Source organism: Gigantopelta aegis, chromosome 10, assembly GCF_016097555.1.
Source record: "Gigantopelta aegis isolate Gae_Host chromosome 10, Gae_host_genome, whole genome shotgun sequence".
NCBI lineage: Eukaryota > Metazoa > Mollusca > Gastropoda > Neomphalida > Peltospiridae > Gigantopelta > Gigantopelta aegis.
In genome coordinates this window covers 54,034,020-54,059,099 of record NC_054708.1, presented here as the reverse complement: position 1 = coordinate 54,059,099, position 25,080 = coordinate 54,034,020, and the positions used below count along the sequence as shown (strand labels likewise).

General features: G+C 38.2%; 1 protein-coding gene across 1 annotated transcript; it reads left to right on the top strand.

Moving 5' to 3' along the window:
- The first annotated feature begins 11,073 nt into the window (after positions 1–11,073).
- LOC121384824 (alpha-mannosidase 2-like) lies at positions 11,074–20,063 on the top strand. The gene is made up of 2 exons (XM_041515412.1): positions 11,074–11,191; positions 14,618–20,063. The coding sequence occupies exon 2, from the start codon at positions 15,429–15,431 to the stop codon at positions 18,798–18,800; it is 3,372 nt and encodes a 1,123-aa protein (XP_041371346.1). The 5' UTR covers positions 11,074–11,191; positions 14,618–15,428; the 3' UTR covers positions 18,801–20,063.
- Positions 20,064–25,080: the final 5,017 nt, after the last annotated feature.

Sequence of the window (25,080 nt, the reverse complement as noted above, 5' to 3'; positions counted from 1 at the left end):
CCGCCTGCACTGGCAGGTGCAAGGGAACACCAGCAGCCCGACCATGTTGACCATGGAATTTTGAATAGAGCAATTATATGCCAAAGAGAAAAGGTGCGCAATTTTGATTGAGGAAATTTGGCGCAATTTTGAACGGTCGGTCAAAAAGTAATTTGCAGAGCTAGTATAGGTTTTGACATTAGTGAATCGAGAGTAGCTCGTTAATTAGACCTCTAAGATGCTGTGGTGTCTCCCTAGGTTGCCCATAGGTCCCTTTAGAAAGGGCCTGACCTCTTCTGGTCGTGGCATGACAATCCAGGAGAGACTCGTCTCTGACTGGCTTCAGGTTATAAGCGACCAACTGAGTGACTGAGTTTGTTTTAACAGTAAAGTAATATTTTAAATATCAGAATGTGTTTTGTTGCACTTTTTTTCTTAATGTCTATCTAATTGGGAAAAGTACATAAAAAAAAAATTGGGTGGCAAAGTTGAGTTTTTATGCGGCAAAGTGTACCCATGCACACGTTTTTATACAGTGTCAACACGAACGCATTGAGTATTATACAAAATATATATTTATTACTTTTACTGTTAATGTCTTTTCCACGATATCTGAGTATATAAAATACTAGACCGCCCTGTGTAGGAACGTCCTGTATAGAGCCGTCATCACTATATATATATATATATATATATATTTTTTTTTTATTAATACTACACACGCACACGTTATACCATCGACGTCCCAAACTGCGTTCACCTAACAACAAAAACACGAATACGATATTTACGGAAATATTATTCTACATTTTTCAGCAACGATACGTGAAACAAAATAGATTTTAATCATTTAACGTCAAAAAGCAACAATTTGGATGTAAAACAAATCCATTCTAGTAAACAAAAGTGAAACACCCTAGAGTAAACAGGAAAAAGTGCGACGTTTCTAACTGCATTCAGGCGCATGCGTTTGCAAAAAGTATCGTAATGCGCATGTGCAGTTCATCATTTTCCATTTTTAAGACAACTACATGAAAAAAAAAAGTTTCTTAATTATGCACAGTTGCCGAACACTTAATTTATTCAATTTTTTTAAAGGAAAAATTCAATTTGTAAAGCATTCTGGTCCGGTCCGCGTTTTATCAACACACATCGCTCACACTTGATGTCAATACTGATAGGCATTACGTCCATACCTGCGCATAGTTTGTAAAATATAATTTTTTTAATGAATTGATTCTAAATTAACAAAATTTATATACTCAAAATTATTTACAACTGTTATGAATGTATTATGAATACTATTCACTACAATAGAGGCACAAAAATGTAGCATACCTTTTGCAGATCGAATATAATTGAAAACAAATTCTAACAACAGGGGTCCTAAAAATCATAAAAATTAAATTCTTTAGCCTTGTTGATCTGGCACGTGTGAGGTCATGTGACACGCACCGAAAATTAATTCGTCTTTCTCCATTTTAAGTTAATTTCTACGAGTCATGTGGACCCGATATTGGTAATTTTAAGGAATAAACAAAAACGACTTGGTAAAATTAATGGTTTTAGGGGTTTGTAAAGTTTTGTATTTAGATACTTACTTTTCTCAACTTTATTGTTTATAAAAATGTTCCTGAACTGTGAAGAAAAACCTCATAAATGAACGACATGCCGATGACAACAAATCGGATGTTGATTGCGCGAACCGTGCACGAGAAAACAAAGTGAACGGAATTTGAAGCATAACGCAGTTAGGGACGTTGACGATACATATGCACATATATATTTTATTGATTATTATCCACAATATACATATATTTTCTTTATTATTACTGACTTCCACCCTCATATCTCAGTACACATGTAGACAAACGTCAACTGGTAACAATTGGTAACCATTCACTGCAGTGTATACTATAGAACGTCCTGTGCAGAACCGTGCTGTGTAGGAACGTCCTGTACAGAGCCGTCATCACTATATATATTTTTTAATACGCACACGCACACGTTAAATATATATAAAACTTTTTTTCGAGTATTATCCAAAATATACATATTTTCTTTATATACAAAATATATATTTATTCCCTTTACTGTTAATGTGTTTTCCACCATATCTAAGTATATAAAATACTAGACCGCCCTGTGTAGAAACGTCTTGTACAGAGCCGTTATCACTATATATATTTTTTAATACTATTATCCACAATATACATATATTTTCTTTATTATTACTGATTTTACTGCCCCCCCCCCCCCCCCCCCCCCCCCCCCCATATCTCAGTACACGTGTAGACAAATGTCAACTGGTAACGACTGGTAACCATTCACTGCAGCTTATACTATAGACCGTCCTGTGCAGAACCGTGCTGTATAGGAACGTCATGTACAGAGCCAATAAGGTTTTGGTCCGTTATGATCGTGGTATAACAAAGAATGACAAAGCAATAACAAAAATACAGCTATTGTCCGAGTTTGTTGGACCCTGACGAGTGACGCGCCACCTGTTTTATTATCTCCCCTGTTCTGAGCTAAGACGCTCATTGTGTTGACACCGGTAGGCAAGGCTTGTTGTTCCGGGGGATTTTGTCCAGGTGTTGTTGTTGGGGTGATCCACGGCGTCCTCCTCGTCAATGTCACCAAGTACCAAGTTGTATACGCCCTCTGGCGATCTGGTGGTTACGTAATACTTAACGTGTCACGTCAGGAATTAGTCTTCGAACTGAAGAAACAAAACATACCTGATTTTTGCGGATGCATCGCAGTGTTTTGTAATAATATCTATAAACCACCATTGTCAAAGTGTTGAAATAACTATTATATTTTGTATATAAATTAACCCGCGTACTGAAATAATAGTCGGAGTGTTTTCTTGTTTAATTGGTCTTTTCTTTCTGTGGCCTGTACCTGTGGCTCTTGATTGGCAGGTGTATATTTAGACGGTCCCTAGACACTGTCTAGACACACTAAAAAGACGTGCCTCTTTTATTAAGATCACAGGGTATTGTGTGATAACCTCAAATCGTAATGGACTTTACCAGCTTTATTACTGTAAGTAATTCTGTAAAACCCTTGATTAAGTAGACTTTCCCATCTAAAATCACAAAACTGACCAATTACGTAGTCCCAGAGAAAAGAAAATTATCACTTGGGTATCGTGAGTGGTCGTTTTTGCTCGAACGTATCCTACCAATAGGCCTAATAATATGCATTTTTTCTTTGGATTTTTTAAAAGAAAAAAATACTATAACTCCATTTCGTTATATTGATGCAAATTGAAATATATTTAGTTAAATAGTTTATTATACTATCAAGTCATTTATGTTGTTTTACAAGTCAGGTTGGTGAAAGCGAAGCGCCTTGTCGTAAATTAGAGCATTTGTTTACACTGTGCATCATAGAGAAGTTGGACCTGAGCTGACGTCACTTCGCCCCAAGCTATACCACCGGTCGTCACAAAAATTAAACAAAATGGCTGCCCCCAGTTAGCAGGAATAATCACGGTTTTTATTAATTCTAAAATTACGCGTTTTTCATTTGTTAAAGTGTCAGTATGTGTTGGTGGTCCGGGTATGCATCTTTCCAACACAAGGCTCTTGTTGGAGTTTAGTGTACCTTTAAAGAAAACAGTTCTTCTTTCCTTCAGTTAGGTCTCACTTGGTTTCCTTTGAACAGTGGAGTCACCAAAAATAGACGAACAAGATATGAATACGAGTAAATGTAGATAGAAACTGTACACCCCAGCTCTAATTTTCCGTCAGCCGTATCGCTTGTCACAGCTACCTAGTCTGTCGGGCAACATCCTAGTTTATACAAAGTAGTTATATTAGGTTACCAGCACGCCTGTGACGAAGACAGACATTTGAAAAGGGGTGTGTGAACGGTTATTGGGCTAAGCTTTAAATGTCGACAGTACATGACAAATATACTGATGGAAAGAAATAAGGGAACACATCAAATTGTAGACCGTATTTACTTCTCAACTAGCGTAGTAATGTCTGTATTTCATACCAAGTTGAAATGTGGGATTGAATGTCTGTAGTGTTGAATGTGCTGTTCCCAGTCAACTTCTGACAGTATGCATTGATTTTTAATGCCGGTGATTAATAAATCAATTAATATGTTCTTGTGGTGTCGTTAAACAAAACAAACTTTAAACCATCCGTCGATCCATCCATACGTACGTACGTAACTACGTACCAACCACCCACCTACCTGCCTACATCCATGCATTTATACATACATACATGCATATACATAGTAGATACACGCACACACATGCATGTACATACAAAGTATATACATACATGTATTTACACAGCATATTCCATACTATTTCCTATGATATGCCATTCATGAATCACTGGTTGGAATAGGAAAACTCAATAGCTTCACCCAGATAATCGACCCTTCATTGTAGTCCATTTCAAACGAACGGATTGTAACCGAGCGAAAATCCCACTCGTTTAGGCAGGCACAGCTTCAAAATGTCCACATGCCTTTAAATGGTGTAACCAGAGCCCCACGTCTGGTATATCAAAATATTTTGTATGTGCTGTCCTTTCTTTGGGAAAGTGCATATAAAAGACCCTTTGCTGCTAATGGCAAAATGTGACAGGTTTCCTCTCAAGACTACATGTCAGAATTGCCAATTGTTTGACATCCAATAGCCGATTATTAATTCATTTTCTCTAGAGGTGTCGTTAAACAAAAAACAATTTGAATGATTTAAGCAAATGTAACAAAAGTATATAGAATCTCTTGGCCCAAGAAGACGTCCCAAGGACATCTTGGGCCGAGCACTGCCCAAGATGTCCCATTTGGGACATTTTGGGCTTCAACATGCCCCTCCACATTCGATGCATATCAGCAAAGCTACATATGGATCATCATATCTGCTACAGATACAGACGTAGTTGCCTTAGCTATTGCAACAGTGGGTGTACTTGAGAGATGTGAACAGTGGGTGGCTTTTAGTACAGTGTATACATACCTGTTCACCTCATCCCGACCACATTGGTAGGGCAAAGGGAATGGGGATTAGTTCTTCTCCAATTTGAGAAAGAAAAAATGTGGTGGCCTGTATTTATGTGACGGATGAATGTTATAGTTTTGTTGATACATGTATATTGCATATAGTGTTTTTAACCAAAAATGTTAATGTTGTTGCTTATGGGATTTTATATGGTATAGTATAACCTATAACGGTATCCCAGTCGCCTATCTTGACGGAAAGCCTCGAGTTCGAAAGTCGATCGATCGAGATAGTAAGTCAATAGATCGAGATAGTATGTCGATCGATCGAGATATTAAGTCGATGGATCGAGAAAAATAATTTGATGTGATGTCCTTTAATTTCAGATATTTGGCAGGTGGTTACTTTAATGATTGTATATAATCTTCACGTGTTCGGTTTTCTTGCACATTTCAACCAGATATTTTTATATGTAGACCATATTTATTTCAGCAACCTTGAAGGTATGTTAACACACGATTTTCCGGCCGCAAAGTAACAACATACTACTAACACCATATATAAAAGTAAGTCTTTCCATACACGCTCTCTTTAACCCTTTGCTCACTAATGCGCGTGCGTGTCTGTCTGTCTAGTCTGTCGGTTATACCCGTATACTTATTAAATTCATTTTGAACCTTTGGGAGTGGGACAAAATTCAAAATCCTATTAGTAACAATTGATAAGAAATAAATATGGTCATAAACTAATATGTCTTTATTTTTCAGTGAAGCCTAGTGCTTTTTTTAAAAACAAACATACATGACACTATAAGAGGTTTCCCTTCAAAAGCTAGCTAGATTAGTACAATTTCCCCCCTCTCCTTGTATTACATTAAACTACGAGGGCAGAGGGGGATGGGTGGCTTTGTGCCTTTGGATTTAGTTTAGGGACTTAGGACAATAGGAGAAACCTTCACACTAACTAGCAATCTGATTAAAATTAGCTCTACTGGTATATACCGGTAGATCTAACAGCATTGCGTGGACTCCCATGTCCAGGTGACATTTCATCTATAAATAACAATTTAAATATCGACCAATTACACTTCGCCTTTTATAGCGTTATTTGGGAGCATACAGATTCTAAAAATATCGGGCGAGACTATTTATGCAATACGCGAACTTGTTGGTCTATTTTAACATTGAAAAAACAGGGGGAAATGTGCAGTAATAAACTCTAGATTGTATACTGGTATAAACAGATTTTATGGCTATACCATCATGGGTTTTTTTTGTCTTGAAACGAATTTTATATAAAACTTTACATTGAAATTAGTTTCCGGCATACTTCGTAATTCACCCGAATCATTTCGTATACCATCAGCATAATCCCGAATGTTTTCAAATTATTTTCAAATCACTGGCATGATTTTGCAAGTAAGGTTTTTATTGGTCGAATGAAAGGTCAACTGGACATGAGCTCTAACGGGCTGCTGTTAGATCCACATGTAACAGTGGAGCTAATTTTAATTATATTGACTAACTAGGGACAACAAACATACAGCATTCGCCTAAAAACATCACTTTTTACAAAGGATGCATTGACTAATGATAACAATGCATCCGCCTACAAATAACGGCCCACCACCTAGTACTTATAAGAAGTCGGGCAAAAGAAAACCGACTCCCAAGTACACAATTGCTTGCACCAGGAGGGGTCGGACAAAAGAAAACCGCCACCTCCACCCACCCCCAAGTAAAACCTACTGGCTGCTGGTTTACAAAATGGATAACATCAGATGGGAGAGATGGAAGAGGAAAGCAACACCAGATGGGAAAGATGGAAGAGGAGGACAAACGGACGAAGGGAGGAGGACAACATCAGGAACTACCGGCCTGCTCTCTATACATACACAATTGCTAGCGAGTCTCCCCTGGGTTGTCATGCCACGATCTAACAGTTCAGGCCCTTTTAAGGGCCCTATGGGCAACCTAGGGAGACATTTCAACGCCATCTAGGTCCCTTTAACGAGCGGGAAGCGGAAGTTGGTTCGATATTCAACGTTCAACATTCAATATTGAATATTGCTCTGACAGAACAACATTCAACATTCAGTATATTTTTTTGAAAGATGCAATTAACATTCTTTAAAAACTTCAATTCAGATACAAGTGTTTGTCTATGAAAACAACCAATTTAGGATGATTTAGCAATAAACGATAATATGGGATGGCTCGGAAATAAAGCAAAGTGTAATCCACGCAAAAATTTACTAAAGGTCGCAATTCGAAAATCAGCTCAATACTCAGATTAGACTCACAATTCTGAAACTAAACATAGAATGTTTATCATATGATAAACGAATGTTCAGTAGTGCACATCCAACACATATATAACAAACACGGGGTGGCTCAGGGGCAACTTGCCAAGTAACGCCCCATCACTATATATGGTACATAGTATAACTATACCATACTCGTTTACAGTCATGCAGCTCTGAAACTGAACATAGAACGTTTATGAAATTCTACAGATCCATCCTATAGTGCACGTTATTTGGTAATGTGAAGAGTCTAGGGTGGCTCAAGACTCTATCTGGACGTGGCGCCCCGTTAAAGGTCGAAATTCGAAGATCAGCTCATTATTCAGATTAGACCCACAATTCTGAAACTAAACATAGAATGTTTATCATATGATAAACAAGTGTTCAGCAGTGCACATTCAACCCATATATAACAAAACACGGGGTTGCTCAGGGACAACTTTCAAGGTAACGCCCCACCCACATATATTGTACACAGTATAACTACACCTTACTCGTTTGCAGTCACGCAGCTCTGAAACTGAACATAGAAAGTTTATGAAATTCTACAGATCCATCCTATAGTGCATGCTCTTTGGTAATGTGTAGAGTCTAGGGTGGCTCAAGACTATATGGACGTGACGCCCTGGTAAAGGTCCAAATTCGGAGATCAGCTCATTATTCAGATTAGACCCACAATTCTGAAACTAAACATAGAATGTTTATCATATGAAAAACAAGTGTTCAGCAGTGCACATTCAACCCATATATAACAAATAGCTCAGGGGCAGCTTTCAAGGTAACGCCCCACCCATATATATGGTACACAGTGTAAAATCAGGCTACCCACAATTCTGAAACTAAACATGAGCAACCCTAGACTAAACATTACCAAAGAGCATGCACTATAGGATGGATCTGTAGAATTTCATAAACTTTCTATGTTCAGTTTCAGAGCTGCATGACTGCAAACGAGTATGGTGTAGTTATACTGTGTACCATATGTATCTGGCTGGGGCGTTACCTCGAAAGATGCGCCTGAGCCACCCCGTGTTTGTTATATATGAGTTGAATGTGCACTGCTAAACACTTGTTTCTCATATGATAAACATTCTATGTTTAGTTTCAAAATTGTTGTTACCTTGATTTTACACTGTGTACCATATATAGTGATGGGGCGTTATTTGGGAAGTTGCCCCTGAGCCACCCAGTATTTGTTATATATAGGTGGGATGTGCACTACTGAACACCTGTTTATGATATCATAATCATTCTGTTTAGTTTCAGATGTGTGCGTATGTTGTTGATTCTTTTGCTACATAATCATTTTGTTTTGTAGAGTTCGGCCAGACTTAGCTCTGTGCTTTATTTCTGAACCTCACTAGATTATTTTACATGCCTAAGCCACTCTCGATTCACCATATTATCATATGATATACACCTAAATGTGTATAGTAGATTTTGAAGAATGTATAATTCAGGAAAAAAACCCTGAATGTTGAATGTTGTTCTGTCAGAGCAATATTCAAATATTGAATGTTGAACGTTGAATATCGAACCAACTTCAGCTTCCCATGGGCGAGCTAGTCCCGAGCCGGTACCTTCACAAGGGCGGGGTGGCGAGGACACACACACACGCACGCACACACACACAAAACAAAAGAGCTTGTGGAGGTGTGGTAACTACCAGACACATACAAATGCTCGGGGCAGGGCACAGCTTCCCCAGATATGAGGACGAAAATATAGCCTTCGGTTTTTTGTTCTAGTCCATATAAATAGAAAGAAAAAACACCAAAAAAAACCCTTCGCTTTTCCTCTATTAGATTACCCCCCAAAAAGAAACAAAAAACCCCAACAACAACAACAACAACAAAAAAACAAAACAAAAAACAACCCAAAAACCCAACAAAACAACAACAACAAACAAACAACCCCCCCCCCCCCCCCCCCCCCCCCCCACCCCACACACACACACTAGATATCGTTCATACCGGCCTAAAAAGTTCGGGCAAAAGTAGCTAGCCTAAAAACATTTCACGATTTATTTCCATCATTCTACTCACAATATTACTTACAATCCATCGTAAACATTTGCAGTGATCTGTTTGAAATTTTATTTTTTTTAAATCTGTTTGGTAGTAGCATAATGTAAATATGAAAATTTAACTAAAGCGCATTGATTTATTAATTATCAGCTAATGGAAAGAAGTGTTTTATTTAACGACGCACTCAACACATTTTATTTACGGTTATATGGCGTCAGACATATGGTTCAGGACCACACAGATTTTGAGAGGAAACCCGCTGTCGCCACTACATGGGCTACTCTTCCGATAGGCAGCAAGGGATCTTTTATTTGCGCTTCCCACAGGCAGGATAGCACAAACCATGGCCTTTGTTGAACCAGTTATGGATCACTGGTCGGTGCAAGTGGTTTACACCTACCCATTGAGCCTTGCGGAGCACTCAATCAGGGTTTGGAGTTGGTATCTGGATTAAAAATCCCATGCCTCGACTGGGATCCGAACCCAGTACCTACCAGCCTGTAGATCGATGGCCTGCCACGACGCCACCGAGGCCGGTTTATCAGCTAATGGATGTCAAACATTGGTAATTTTGTCATATAGTCTTAGAAAGGAAAGCCGCTACATTTTTCAATTAGTAGTAAGGAATCTTTTATATGCACCATCCCACAGACAATATAGCATATACTATTCATGGTGCACTGGCTGAAACAACTCTGACCCAATGGTCCCATCGATGGGGATCGATCCTATTCCGGCCGCGCATCAGGCAAGCGTTTTACCAGTGGACTACGTCCCACATCATGTAGCTGAATAAACGTTATTATCCATATTCGTGCATTTGCGTTTAATTTGGGTAGGAACCAGTCTCCACCCCTCACCTCACCCCTACAGACATTATAGTACCTACCACGGCCTTTGTTACATGAGATATAGAGGACTGACTGGCGATAGCCGACCACGCATCAGGTGAGCGTTTCATTGGGCTGCGTCCCCCCCCCCCCCCCCCCAAACACACACCAAAAGAAAAAAAGAGGAAATAACATAATGGTATATGGCCCGTGTTGCATGTAAAATTACAAAACGTTCTTGTTACTTTAACTTTGACACCTAATAACCGATCTCTATTTTTTGTGCTGGGGTGCCGTTAAACATTCATTCATTCATTCGTTCGTTCGTTCATTCATAAATACACCCGCTCCGTTTTACCGTCACAGAAATGTAATTTTACCAACATTATTTATTTATTTTATTTTATTTTTACAATTAATATTATTATTTTTTAATGTTATTATTAAAAAAAATTAATGTTCATATATTATTGTGATTTCTGTACAACGACCCCATGGCGTTTTGTAACGCATTCTTATACTCTGTATTCTACGATTATGTAAGCCCTAATATTATTACTGAACGGCCCCATCTTAAATCAAATATAGATCGAATATTTATATGGCGTATTTAAAGGCCCGTAAGAAAAGATGTATAAAATGGGCGTGGGCGTGGGGTGCACTGTATTGGCTACATATCAGTCGTAGGAAGATGCCAAAGGTGTATGTGGGAGGGGCGCGCGCACGCACGCACACACACACACACACACACACACACACACACACACACACACACACACACACATAAATACATGTATAAATATATATATTTAAAAAACAACAAAACAACATCGCTGCTGCTATTGGGAACAGGCGCATGTACTATGTCTTGTTGATACCATAAAATGTTAACATTATCGGCAATGAAAATGCGTTTTGTTTCTGGACTTGTGACCGAAATGGCCTTCCATACATGACATTTTTATTACGGAAAGGGAAATAATTTTGTCAGTACTGGACCGAAGTGAAACGCTTAAAAGAAGTAGGCCTACACAGAAAGGAATAAATGCAGCATTGCCATGCCTGTTTGAAAACGGTAAATGAATACACAAAGCCCAGAATTATGCCGCGACAAGCAGACGAGTAGGCGCCATAGACGTAATACTGCGATCATGTAGTGTAGAGAGACCAATTTCAGTGAGCATGGGATAAACACTAGAGCATATCAATATTTATAAACATACAGTTGTTATCCAAATAGTTAAAAAAAGTAAAGTTTGTTTTATTTAACGACGCCACTAGAGCACATTGATTTGTTATCTTATCATCGGCTATTGGACGTCAAACATGGTAATTCTGACACTGTTTTTTAGAGGAAACCCGCTGTTGCCACATAGGCTACTCTTTTACGACAGGCAGCAAGGGATCTTTTATTTGCGCTTCCCACAGACAGGATAGCACAAACCATGGCCTTTGTTAAACCAGTTATGGAACACTGGTCGGTGCAAGTGGTTTACACCTACCCATTGAGCCTTGCAGAGCACTCACTCAGGGTTTGGAGTCGGTATCTGGATTAAAAATCCCATGCCTCGACTGGGATCCGAACCCAGTACCTACCAGCCTGTAGACCGATGGCCTAACCACGATGCCACTGAGGACGATTTATCCAAATAAATGGTTTTTAAAAATTATATTTATACGCTTGGAATTGGCACTATAAGCTAGCTACTACATTTAAAAATTTCCCGCTTGTGCATAAAAAAATGTAGCATGCATCAACGGTAAATACTAAATATTAACTATGTCACCTGTTTCGGCGAGTGAAACGTTAAGTGGTAGCCTTTAGCACTTTCTAAAACAAAACTTTTCAGTGTTTTATCAAAACATGTATATTGTTCAAACTTAAAATATTTTATAAAAAAATATTTTACGGCAATTAAATTACAAAATGTATGGAGGCCTCCAGAATCAATGCTAACAGACAACATTTTAGGAAAACGAATTAATCAATGTGGTCTGATGGTGTCATTAAACAAAAACAGATGGCAGATGTTTCAGACTAGCTGTCTCGGGGCTCGCGCTAATTTTCACTAGCCAACTACTAAATTAGCACTTGGTTGACGTCTATGGACACTACTAGTCCCTGATTGGGTTAACCATCACTGACTCTTTATTTTTCAACTGGGAATTATTTCTGCAAAGAATTTATAAAGTTTTCCATCAAATTATGATTTTGCAATCAAATTATAATTTTGCAGTCAACTGCTTTCGATGGTGTCAGGTTTTTAGAAATCCCATTCCGACAAGTTAGCAATGACTGTAGGTGACAATATTTCTGAGGTAACCAGAAGTCAGTTCACTTGAGTTTTACTTACATGTAGGTAACCGATTGTTGAATTTTGTGAATATAATTCTCGTAACCAATGAGTTAGGCCTACCTAATCCTAAAACACTTGAACTACGGTTCTGTGCTACACTGATGGTTCAAATGTATTTAAAAACAAACTGATTTTCTCTTTCATTACTGATATATGGTACTTTTAATTTTAGAATGTTATTGTTCACCACATAACCGATTGGCGGTTCTCATGATTATAAAGTTGTGTAGTCAACACACGAACAGAGCAACGGTTCTCGTTAAATATTGTGCCCAATCTGTCCAAGTCACAATGTAAAATCATTGTTTTACTTGAGTTGAAACAAAATAGGTACATGCTTCAGTGCATCTGTAGGGTGGCGTCGTGGTAGGCCATTGATCTACAGGCTGGTAGGTACTGGGTTCAGACCCCAGTCGAGGCATGGGATTTTTAATCCAGATACCGATTCCAAACCCTGAGTGAGTGCTCCGCAAGGCTCAATGGGTAGGTGTAAACCACTTGCACCGACCAGTGATCCATAACTGGTTCAACAAAGGCCATGGTTTGTGCTATCCTGGCTGTGGGAAGCGCAAATAAAAGATCCCTTGCTGCTAATCGGAAGAGTAGCCCATATAGTGGCGACAGCGGGTTTCCTCTCAAAATCTGTGTGGTCCTTGACCATATGTCTGACGCCATGTAACCGTAAATAAAATGTGTTGAGTGTGTCGTTAAATAAAACATTTCTTTCTTTTTCTTTCTGTAGGGTGTATACTACCAAATCAAATCCCATAGACGACAGTAGTAACATATGTGGCTAAAACTCCTACCTGCAGCATATCAATTGACATAAACGCCACGGATATAAATACTACCACCCCTCAAACTTAAAGTGAATCAGAAAAAATTGGGGGTCAAGCTGCTCATTTCTAAGATAACGGGTAGCATCTATGACTACCCTAGTTCCGCACAAAATTCGAGTACTTTTTTTTACGGTACCCCATACATGTTTCAAGCACAAGGCTACTTGACACAGTGGTACTAGATGAAATAAAATTGCATATTTTTTTTACCCAGATGAAACTATTATTTTTCACAACCAACACGCTCACATTTATAACCAATCACAGGACTTCTGGTGTTCACTTCTCTATCAAAAGTTGGGTGCACCTTGAACTTTGACCCAGCTGGAAGTTATTTGGTTTAGTACTATCGTTAACCGTATTGGTAACTTATATCTGTGTGAATTACCAAAGGTTTGATATCCAATAGCTGATGATTAAATAATCACTGTATTCTTTGTGGTGGTGTTTTAAAGAAAAAAATAAACTTCCAGGTTTTTTTTTAGTTTAAAATATTTTGAGGTATCATTAAAAAACATTCCTTCATATGTGTACAGACTCCTATTTTTGTAGGGGAGCAGGCTGGCATTTACCCAAATTAAATAAAAATATCAGAATCTGGATAACAACATTTATTCATATTAGCATTACTACCAAACAGCTATATAGGGTTGCAAACGAATCACTATGCATTTTTACATGGATTACAACTAATTTTGAAAAAAAGAAATGTTTTATTTAACGATGCACTCAACACATTTTATTTACGGTTATATGGCGTCAGACATATGGTTAAGGACCACACAGATCTTGAGAGGAAACCCGCTGTCGCCACATAGGCTACTCTTTATGTTAGGCAGCAAGGGATCTTTTATTTGCGCTTCCCACAGACAAGATAGCACAAACCATGGCCTTTGTTGAACCAGTTATGGATCACTGGTCGGTGCAAGTGGTTTACACCTACCCATTGAGCCTTGCGGAGCACTCACTCAGGGTTTGGAGTCGGTATCTGGATTAAAAACCCCATGCCTCGACTGGGATCCGAACCCAGTACCTACCAGCCTGTAGACCGATGGCTAACCACGATGCCACCGAGGCCGGTTAACTAATTTTGAGGGTAGAATGATGGAAATACAAGGTTAACAGGTCTCAGGTTAGCACATTGTGCCGGAATAACCCTGTAATTTTTGCCTGGTTTTGAGGTTTTTCTCCAGAACTAGGGGGGCAGTTGCCCCCCTGCCCTCTGTCTCGTATGCTTATATATTCCTTACATTTTGTAGTCTTATTTGTGGAGTCTGAATTTTTATAGACCTATTTTATTTACAGATGGCCTAAAGGAAAACAGTGGAGTGTTCAGCTATGAAAAGTCTGGCATCAGTTGGCATCCTTCTGTGAATTGAGAACATAACACAGTGCTTGTGAAGCATGAGTCATTTGCCTGTGGATTTTGTGGCAAGATTGTTAGTTGATTGTGTGCAACCATTTCTGTTAAAACTGTAAGACGGACATTGATATTGGTAGAATTCATGGTACATGTATGTGGTGTTGTGTCCAGAAAGACGTAACAAAGGGTGAAGCAGATTTTGAGAAGTATACACTGTTTTGGATACAGCTGATATGAAGAGAAACCCAATCTGATGTACCAGCCAGTTTTCATAAGCAGAACACTCCAGTGTGCAGTGGCTCATGTTGAATAGTGTTTTCCAGTTACATGTAATGGCTGATATGCAATGCCTGGTTTGAACTACATGCAGAGAATGTTCAAGTGGTCATCAAGTTTGTAAAGGGATATTATGAGCATATGATATACATATCATAGTACATATCATTATGCCATGTCTATGCTATTACTATGCCATGCTTATGCTATTACTATGCCATGCCTATGCCATTGATTCTGTGAACATTCTTCGTTAATTATCTTTCCTTGTAATACACAAATATGCATCCAGAAGATAATCTTCAATGATACTTTATGTTCAGACAATCATGAAGAACAAAGCAAAGCTTTTGTTTTTCATTTTGTAACAGGATAGTTATCCTTCTGTTGTAATTGTATTCTTTTCAGAGTGTGGTAAACGGGTCTTCGTGTATGCACATTGGTACTGGTTATGTAGTTTCATGTATTTAAAACACCATGAGGGTAAAGAAGAGATCTCTGGGTATATTTGTTCTGGTATGTTTTACTGTGTATTTAGTGATGTGTCTCTGGGCATATACGACGGTGGAGAACCGTCTGGCATCACTGCAGCTGGTTCAGCATAACACTCACAATGCTCAGGCATGGGGGTTTGGTTTCTTCAGGGAACGCTGTCAGTCACGCCATGTTGCTAAGCACGGTCATTCGGTAAAGCAGGGAAAAATTGGGGGGAAAACGGAAGTTGAGTTATTTAATCCGGGCGAACATACGTGTAGTGTTGAGGATGCAGCAAGAAAGCATCGTGTTGATATTCAGATGGAGAAAGAATGGGATGCAATACAAACTGGTTACCCACAGTACGTGTACACAGTCAGCGGATGGATGCAGGTTATAGAAATCCAGTCGTACACGGTGAAAGGCACGGACAGGCCTCTTCAGGTTATCATTGTGCCACACTCGCACCAAGATCCTGGCTGGCTGTCCACCTTTGAGAGCTATTACTCATCATATACGCAACAGACCTTGTCAACGGCCGTCGGCAAGTTGATGGAACATCCTCACTGGAAATTCATGTGGGCAGAAGTATCTTTTCTGGCTCGATGGTGGAAGGATGCAGGTGCTACAGAAAAAGAATATTTTAAGACTTTGGTGAAAAGTGGGCAGATTGAGATTGTCACTGGTGGCTGGGTTGTTAGTGATGAAGCCAGTGTCCACTACCAGGCCATGCTTGATCAGTTAATAGAAGGACACCAGTGGCTGCAGCAGGTACTTGGAACAGTACCTCAGTCTGCTTGGTCTATTGATCAGTTCGGATACTCTCCAACGATGCCTTACATGATGAAGAGATCAGGCTTGAAAAATGTTGTAATTCAACGAGTAAACTATGCAGTTAAAAGACATCTTGCATCCTCAAAAGATCTTGAATTCTACTGGCGTCAGGCCTGGGATGCACAAGGCAGCACTGATATACTCTGCCACATGATGCCATTTCTATCTTACAACATTCCTTCGTCATGTGGTCCCGATCCGTTTATTTGTTGCAAATTTGACTTTAGTCGAAAAAAGTGCACCTGGGGTCAGAGTAAAGTTCCAATAGTGAAGATCAGTGATGAAAATATTGCATCTCTTTCCTGGCAGCTATGGGAGCAGTTTCAGAAGAAAGCACAGATATACAGAAGTAATGTTTTGCTTGTTCCGCACGGTGATGATTTCCGGTACTCAGGAGGTGATGAGTGGGATGACCAGTTAGGAAACTTAGAAAAACTGATGACATACATGAACCAAAGCAAGGATATGCATGTGGTTGTTAAGTTTGGGACTGTGTCTGATTATTTCAAAGCCTTGGAGAAAGATAAGCAGTACATATCAAATGACTTTCCGTCTTTCAGTGGTGATTTCTTCCCTTACAACGACCGTGATGATCAGTTCTGGACGGGCTATTTCACAAGCAGACCTCTGTTTAAGCACATTGCAAGAATACTGCAGAGTCGGTTGAGACTAGCTGAGATTGTTTACTCACTTAGTCTTGTCCGTGCTCTTAGATCAAATTCTTACTTGTTCAGCTTACTAAAAACTAAATATGAACACCTTGTGTCTGGTAGGCAAGCTCTAGCCCTGTTTGAACACCACGATGCAATAACAGGAACGTCTAGGCGTGCTGTTGTAGAAAACTATGCCAGTATTATTCACTCTGCTCTGAAAGACATAAACGCCTTACTTGCTACACTAATAACATCTTTGATAGTTACACCAGCTTCGTCTTTCTCGGAAGATAGCCTGATGGTTCTGACTGAAGAAAGTTCACTTGCAGACGCACCACCAAGGAATATTAGGATTAATCTTCAGTTTAAAACCGTGCTGGTGCTTACTAATTCATTGACAGTTCACAGAAATGATGTTGTGAGTGTCATAGTATCTAATCCCAATGTGGAAGTTGTGGAAAGTGACAGTGGAAAAACAGTTCTTTACCAGGTTAACCCAGTCTATAGCAGAAAACATGACTGGGAAACTGGCCAGTATGAGATCTTGTTCGAAGTCAACATAGCTCCTCTATCTCTAAAAACATATCATTTGGTGCCAATTACAAAACAGCCCTGGTATGTCTTATCAAAAGTGTTGATGGTAAATAAGGTGGTGACAGATTTAAGTAACCTTTTCAATATTAGTACAGCAGAACCTGATCGAACAGAAATTGCAATCAGCAATCAGTATTTGTTGGCATCATTTTCTACATGCACAGGGTTACTACACCATATTCAGAGAAAAGTTGATGAATCTAGTTTCAATGTTAAAATTAAATTTGTGACATATGGAACAGGATCATGGAAGAACCCTTATAGGGATAAGAGTGGTGCTTACGTTTTCCTACCTGATGGACCTGCAAAAGATACCAGCCTGATGTATCCATCTGTGTTTGTAGTTTCTGGACCTGTTTCCTCAAGTGTTTACACAAAACTACAAGGGGTTGTTCAAAAAGTAACTTTACACAATATAGCAGGACCACTTGGCAGTGCCCTTATAGTGAATAATGATGTCAACATTGGAACAGGAGGTGATTCCTGGAACAACAAAGAATTGGTAATGAGATTGGAAACAGATGTCAATAACCATGACAACACATTTTGTGTGGATCTGAATGGTTTTCAGATGCACAGGAAGAAAACTAGAAGTAAGTTGCCAATTCAGGGAAACTTTCATCCTTTGACCACTGCAACCTTCCTCGAAGATGACTCTAGACCTTTTCGTCTGACCCTTCTCACATCAGAAGCTCATGGAATGGCTAGCCTCAATGTGGGATGGCTAGAGGTGGTGCTAGACCGAAGACTGATGCAGGATGACTGGAGAGGTCTAAGTGAAGGTGTCACAGACAACCGACCAACTCCCAGTCAATTTATGATTGTGTTAGAAAGGATGCAGTCACCAACAGCAAATACAAAATCTGCTGCATGCTTTTTGTCATCCATGAGTACCCAACTATCACAGTATTTAAACAATCCTATTCTTTCACTCGTGGCACCGACAACATCAGTGAACAGGTTTTTACCACACAGGTTACTCCTGACAAGTCCACTTCCTTGTGCGTTAAATCTTTTAAATCTCAGATCATTTCAACCAAACAATATCATGTCTGCTACGGCTCTGTTGATTGTACACCATGCAGGGTTGGATTGTAGGTTTCCAGAACTATCTCTTGTTAAAGAGTTGTGTAAAACTATGAGCAAGTTAAATCTCAATATGTTCACAGATGTCAGAGTATCTGCTGCAGTTGAGATGAATTTGAGTGGTGTGCAGAAGAAGAGGACTGCCAGTTTGAATGAAGAAATTGTCCCACCGATGGAAATACAAACGTATAAAGTTACTTTGAGATGATCTACATGTATACATATTCTCAACAAAATTCATTAAGGGCTAAGAGATATTTAAAAACTTTTTTCTTAAAATATGGTGAAAAATAAAATAAAATATAGCTTCTTCTATTATAAGGTGTCATCCATGTGACATGTTCTTAAATTTCAGTACTTAAACAACAAGTTAGAGTGAACAAAATAACATTACAAACCAGCATGTAACAAATCTTGATCAAATGCATATCGGTAGTTTTTATATATGCACAAAAAATCCATTGTGTACAAGATTTTTGCATGCATTACAGGTCAGATTTGACTGAATTATTGTTTTAAAGTTATCTGTGATCAAAGCTTGCTAAAATATGACATTAGCAAAAAAATATTAAGAAGTCTGTTGGATATATTTTTTTATAATGAAGGTGCACAAGAAAGTGTAGTTTAAACTTTTTATGGGAGAACTTTTTTCCTGGGTAGAATCACTGATCAGTCATTGTTTGTGCCCAGGATGGATCTGCCTGAATCTTCGGTGAATATGGGTACATTAATTATAACAGAGGTTGTCTGGGTGAAATCAATCTTGGCATCCAGGAAACATGTTATTGATGTTCTCAGGTTTACTCACTACATATACAGGAACAACAACGATGGGTGATGGAATGTTGCCAACACTAGTATGTCTTGAAACTCTTGAAAATGATGGCATTCTATTTGACCTGAATGACCCAATACCCTTAATTGTTGCTTGCAACTCTTCCACAAAAGAAGCAAAATCTAAAATGTAAGTCTCCATGAAAAACATACTGCCAGACATATATATATCCAATACTGAATTCCATAGTCATTTTGGTATTGGCAACTTAAGGAATAAACATAGTAAATATTTTCTATTAAGATAGTTATTTGTTTGAATATTGTTGATGAAAATGCATCCAAAGAAAAATGTTATAAAATAAAAAGAGCAGATAACAACAAATCTAATGTTGATTGTGCAAACCGTGCATAAGAAAACAGTCTTTACGGAGTTTCAAGCATAATAGAATTGGCCAAAGGTCATCCTGTTTCCCCTCCCAAAACAAATGTTTGTAAAAAAATATTTTATTGCATTGACTAATTTATAAAGTTTTGTCAGTATTATATACAATAAGCCCACCTTTAAAAACTCAGCCCACAGCATACATGTATATGAACATTCTACAGGAATAACTTATGATGTCCAAACAGATAGTCAGTATTGAACAGTCGTGTATGTCAAGGTCATAATGACACACTAAGTTAAAAACCTATAATTATGGTAGGCCATTAAAAGTAGTTGATAAATTATGCTTTCTTAGGTATAACAGGGCTAGCTCTGGCACTCACCAAATTCGCCAGTTGCGAATTTTAGAAACAGTTGGCGAATTTTATTTTAATTTGGAAAATAAATTTTATGTAATAATTGTTATTTTATTAGAAAATAATTGTGTTTTTGCAATTTTAAGTTTAAATAGATGATTTGGCATATTTTTCTGCTCACCCAGAGCTTGCCGTGCATAAATATTCCACGATTGCAGAGTTGTAAATGTTAAAATTAAAAAATATTACTTTACTAAAATGTGACATCACATGTTATTCATGTGAACCCTTCACATGAAAAATAGCAGTATGTTAAATACATAAACCTAAAAAAATATGCACAAACGCATGTCACAAAAAAGTCATTTTCTATATTACATGTATTATACACTAATAAACTTTTTAAAATATTATATTAAAAATGTTTTTACAACCATCATGCTATCTGTAGAAAAAGCGTGATATGTGGTACTTTCAAACCACCAGTTTTGTCTAGCATTTACAAAGTAAAAAGGCAATTTAAGATATATATATATATTACCAACAGCAGATTTTGCATTTATATAATTAGCTCAAGATAAAAGTTTAAATCAGTGGAATTTGGTTTATACATGTACCTATAGTTGTGCCTTGGAATGTTGGAAAAAAACAACAATCAAATTTAATTGATTTAGTTTTTTATTTAATTGTTTTTGTAAAAAGTTTTAATTTTTTAATTTAATTTATTATTATTAGTAGTAGTATTTTTAAACATGCATTGAGATGAACATCTATGGATGAAACTGTCAATATTGTTAAATAAATTTATGGTTAGTGAGTCATTTTTGTACGTTTTTTTTAAAAGGGTATTTCTTATAATTGTAGACAGGGCTTCTAGATTATAGTAGTCCCAGTCCCATGGCTAGTAATATTCAATGTTGGGCTAGTAAATAACTACTATTGCCATGCCCGAGGGCTAGTGAAATATTTTAGTTAAATATTGCAGTTAAGTCTATTTTGTAAATATGAATATCCTGCCCCCCTTTCAAACCATCAGTTTTGTCTAGCATTTACAAAGTAAAAAGGCAATTTAAGATACATGTGTATATATATATTACCAACAGCAGATTTTGCATTTATATAATTGGCTCGAGATCAAAGTTTAAATCAGTGGAATTTGTTTTATACATGTACCTGTAGTTGTGCCTTTGAATGTATATGACTAGTGGATTTTATAAAAATTCTAGAAGCCCATGTACATTTTTTTTTTTTTTCATTTCAAACACACTGAAATAATGTAGACTACACACTGTATTGGTTCTTTTAAAGGCTGTTCGTTATTATCAACCAGGGTTTCTGCCAGAGGGTAAAACGGGTATGGCACCATACCCAAATTTAATTTTTTGTAAGTTAACTTTTTCACAAAATTAATTACTCTTATCATTACTGTATGATTTTTTAAACCCTAACCATAAACTTAACACATTTTCATTCTGGGGGATGTTGACTGTGGTTGCATTGAATTCCACAGCGCCATACCCAAAAATTTCTTTCTGGCAGAAACACTGTCAACATTTTCTTAAATGTTAAAACTATGCTAGGGACAGGGTAATCCGGTTAATGCCAGCTGATGTATGCTTTTAAAACAAAACAAAAATGATGATAAAAATATTCTTTATGTAATCGAACTTTTTGATGTAGACATTTATTAGGGTGAGAAAGCATTGGCAAATACAAAAGGTGATGGGGGGAAAAAAGATAGAGGTGTGATTGGTGCTTGAAAGAATGCTAATAATTGTGAATAACTATTAAAGTATTAATGGTTTTTTTAAATATCATTATTTTATATCAGGTCTACTATACATGTAAATGTGTTTTATTTGTAATTAAATTGTTCTTCTGGTCCTATTTTAATTTTGTTTTAGTTTTATTACAAATTGGATTGTCTTTTGTTTTTGTCTTTTGTATTTTTGAAATAAATGATATTTGTTTATTATCGATTAAGATCTTGAATTTATTTTATTGGTCCAGCTGATCTACCTGGTTGGGTTGTTATGTAAATCATAAAATATTAGCAATCTTAAAATTTAGTGAAATCCAAATACAGGACACATAAGCGAGGTCATCATATCAGAAACTAAAAACTAATAAGCTTAAGTTGTAGGATCAGCTGAAATAATGTTTTTGACAAATCTTGACGTTATGCAGCTTACAGACATCTTGAAATTAGTAGAAAATTGCAGTAATTAACAATTGTTGTTTGCAATCATTTTGGTTTAATCAATAGTATGTAACCTCAGTTAATCACAGACAAAACAATTGCATAAAAAGTTTATTAGAACAGTCTGTTGTATGTCTCTTTAAATTCAGCATCATGACATATTAGCGTCTTGCATGGCCTCGCTAACATTTTATGCTCACTAACATTTCCTGATTTACAGTATCTAATAAGTAATACCGGTATACCAGGTAATTGAGAGGTCATGGGCAAAAAGATGCATTGACCAGCCCTTGAAAAGGGGACTTAAATAAAAGTTTGGCATTCATGAAATGAAATTTTGAAACAAATTGTTCAACAAAAAGGGGCGACTTGAATTTTGTTTCTGCTCTTGATCTATACTGTATCTTATGTAGCTTTGTTGGAGAGTCCTGACTTCAGAAACGATGGTTGTAGGGTTGATGGACTATATGTACATGCATATAGTATATACATGTAGTCCATCAACCCTACTACACATATATGTTCCCATGACGTACACCAAAGGCAGGGCTCATCCTGTACATTGCCAAATTAGCCAAGTAAGGCTGGTAAAGTGTTCGCTTGATGCGTGGTCAGTCTAGGATCGATCCCCGTCGGTGGACCCATTGGGCTATTTCTCATTCCAGCTCCACTGCTCCATAACTGGTCTATCAAAGGCCGTGGTATGTACTATCCTGTCTGTGGGATGGTGCATATAAAAGATCCCTTGAAGTGGTGACAGCGGGTTTCCTCTCTCAATATCTGTGTGGTCCTTAATCATATGTCTGGCACCATATAACCGTAAATAAAATGTGTTTAGCTAGTGCGTCGTTAAATAAAACATTTCCTTTTTTTCGCACCTGAGGCAATGGGGGATTTTTTTATCCCAGACTCGGTATCGGCTCAATGAAATTGTCCTTAAATTAACCACATTTTAAGGAAATACTCTACATATCTGACAATTTGCTAAACCAAAGTTTATTCCAATGTGAGCCCTGCGAAGGCTATGGTATTTAGTGCCCTGTTCATGGTAAAGTGCGTATAAACGATGTTAGGAATCATCTATGAGGTGGTCATGTGTTGAGATTACTGTTACTGAATTAGATACTAAATAGCCATAGTTTAAGATATGCTGAGGGCAGGATCTAGCTCAGTCAGTAGAGCACTCACTTGAGGTGCTGCGGTTAAAGCATTGAAGATATGCTGAGGGCAGGATCTAGCTCAGTCAGTAGAGCACTCACTTGAGGTGCTGCGGTTAAAGCATTGAAGATATGCTGAGGGCAGGATCTAGCTCAGTCAGTAGAGCACTCACTTGAGGTGCTGCGGTTAAAGCATTGAAGATATGCTGAGGGCAGGATCTAGCTCAGTCAGTAGAGCACTCACTTGAGGTGCTGCGGTTAAAGCATTGAAGATATGCTGAGGGCAGGATCTAGCTCAGTCAGTAGAGCACTCACTTGAGGTGCTGCGGTTAAAGCATTGAAGATATGCTGAGGGCAGGATCTAGCTCAGTCAGTAGAGCACTCACTTGAGGTGCTGCGGTTAAAGCATTGAAGATATGCTGAGGGCAGGATCTAGCTCGGTCAGTAGAGCACTCACTTGAGGTGCTGCGGTTAAAGCATTGAAGATATGCTGAGGGCAGGATCTAGCTCAGTCAGTAGAGCACTCACTTGAGGTGCTGCGGTTAAAGCATTGAAGATATGCTGAGGGCAGGATCTAGCTCAGTCAGTAGAGCACTCACTTGAGGTGCTGCGGTTAAAGCATTGAAGATATGCTGAGGGCAGGATCTAGCTCAGTCAGTAGAGCACTCACTTGAGGTGCTGCGGTTAAAGCATTGAAGATATGCTGAGGGCAGGATCTAGCTCAGTCAGTAGAGCACTCACTTGAGATGCTGCGGTTAAAGCATTGAAGATATGCTGAGGGCAGGATCTAGCTCAGTCAGTAGAGCACTCACTTGAGGTGCTGCGGTTAAAGCATTGAAGATATGCTGAGGGCAGGATCTAGCTCGGTCAGTAGAGCACTCACTTGAGGTGCTGCGGTTAAAGCATTGAAGATATGCTGAGGGCAGGATCTAGCTCAGTCAGTAGAGCACTCACTTGAGGTGCTGCGGTTAAAGCATTGAAGATATGCTGAGGGCAGGATCTAGCTCGGTCAGTAGAGCACTCACTTGAGGTGCTGCGGTTAAAGCATTGAAGATATGCTGAGGGCAGGATCTAGCTCAGTCAGTAGAACACTCACTTGAGATGCTGCGGTTAAAGCATTGAAGCCCCTTGGTGGATCAGTTCTCGGACTGGGCTTTTATTGTGTCCCAACCAATGCTACATGACTGGTATATCAAAGGAAAGTACATATTAAAGACTCCTTGCTGCAAATGGAAAAATGTAGTGGGTTTAGCATTGGTTGGGACAGAAAAAATTCAATATGGACAGAAAAAGAGAATATGGGTGCAATGATGGGATTCGATTTTGTGATCAAAGTATGTCAGGTGAGTGCTCTACCAACTGAGCTAGATCCCGCCCTGCATTTTATCAGATTCTAATTTCTACCACAGCATCTCCATTCTTATGGAGATTATGTCATCAGGACAATATTACTCTAGTATTAATTTTGGATGGAACAGTCGCAGTCTAAATTCATTGTCACACAATTTTAATAAGTTTAAAGTTTGTTTTTGTTTAATGACACCACTAGAGCACATTGATTTATTAATCATCGGCTAATGGATGTCAAACATTTGGTAATTTTGACATAATCT

What these genes read in the sequence shown, in the direction of transcription:
- LOC121384824 (XM_041515412.1), top strand. Translation starts at nt 15,429, where the DNA reads ATGAGGGTAAAGAAGAGATCTCTGGGTATATTTGTTCTGGTATGTTTT.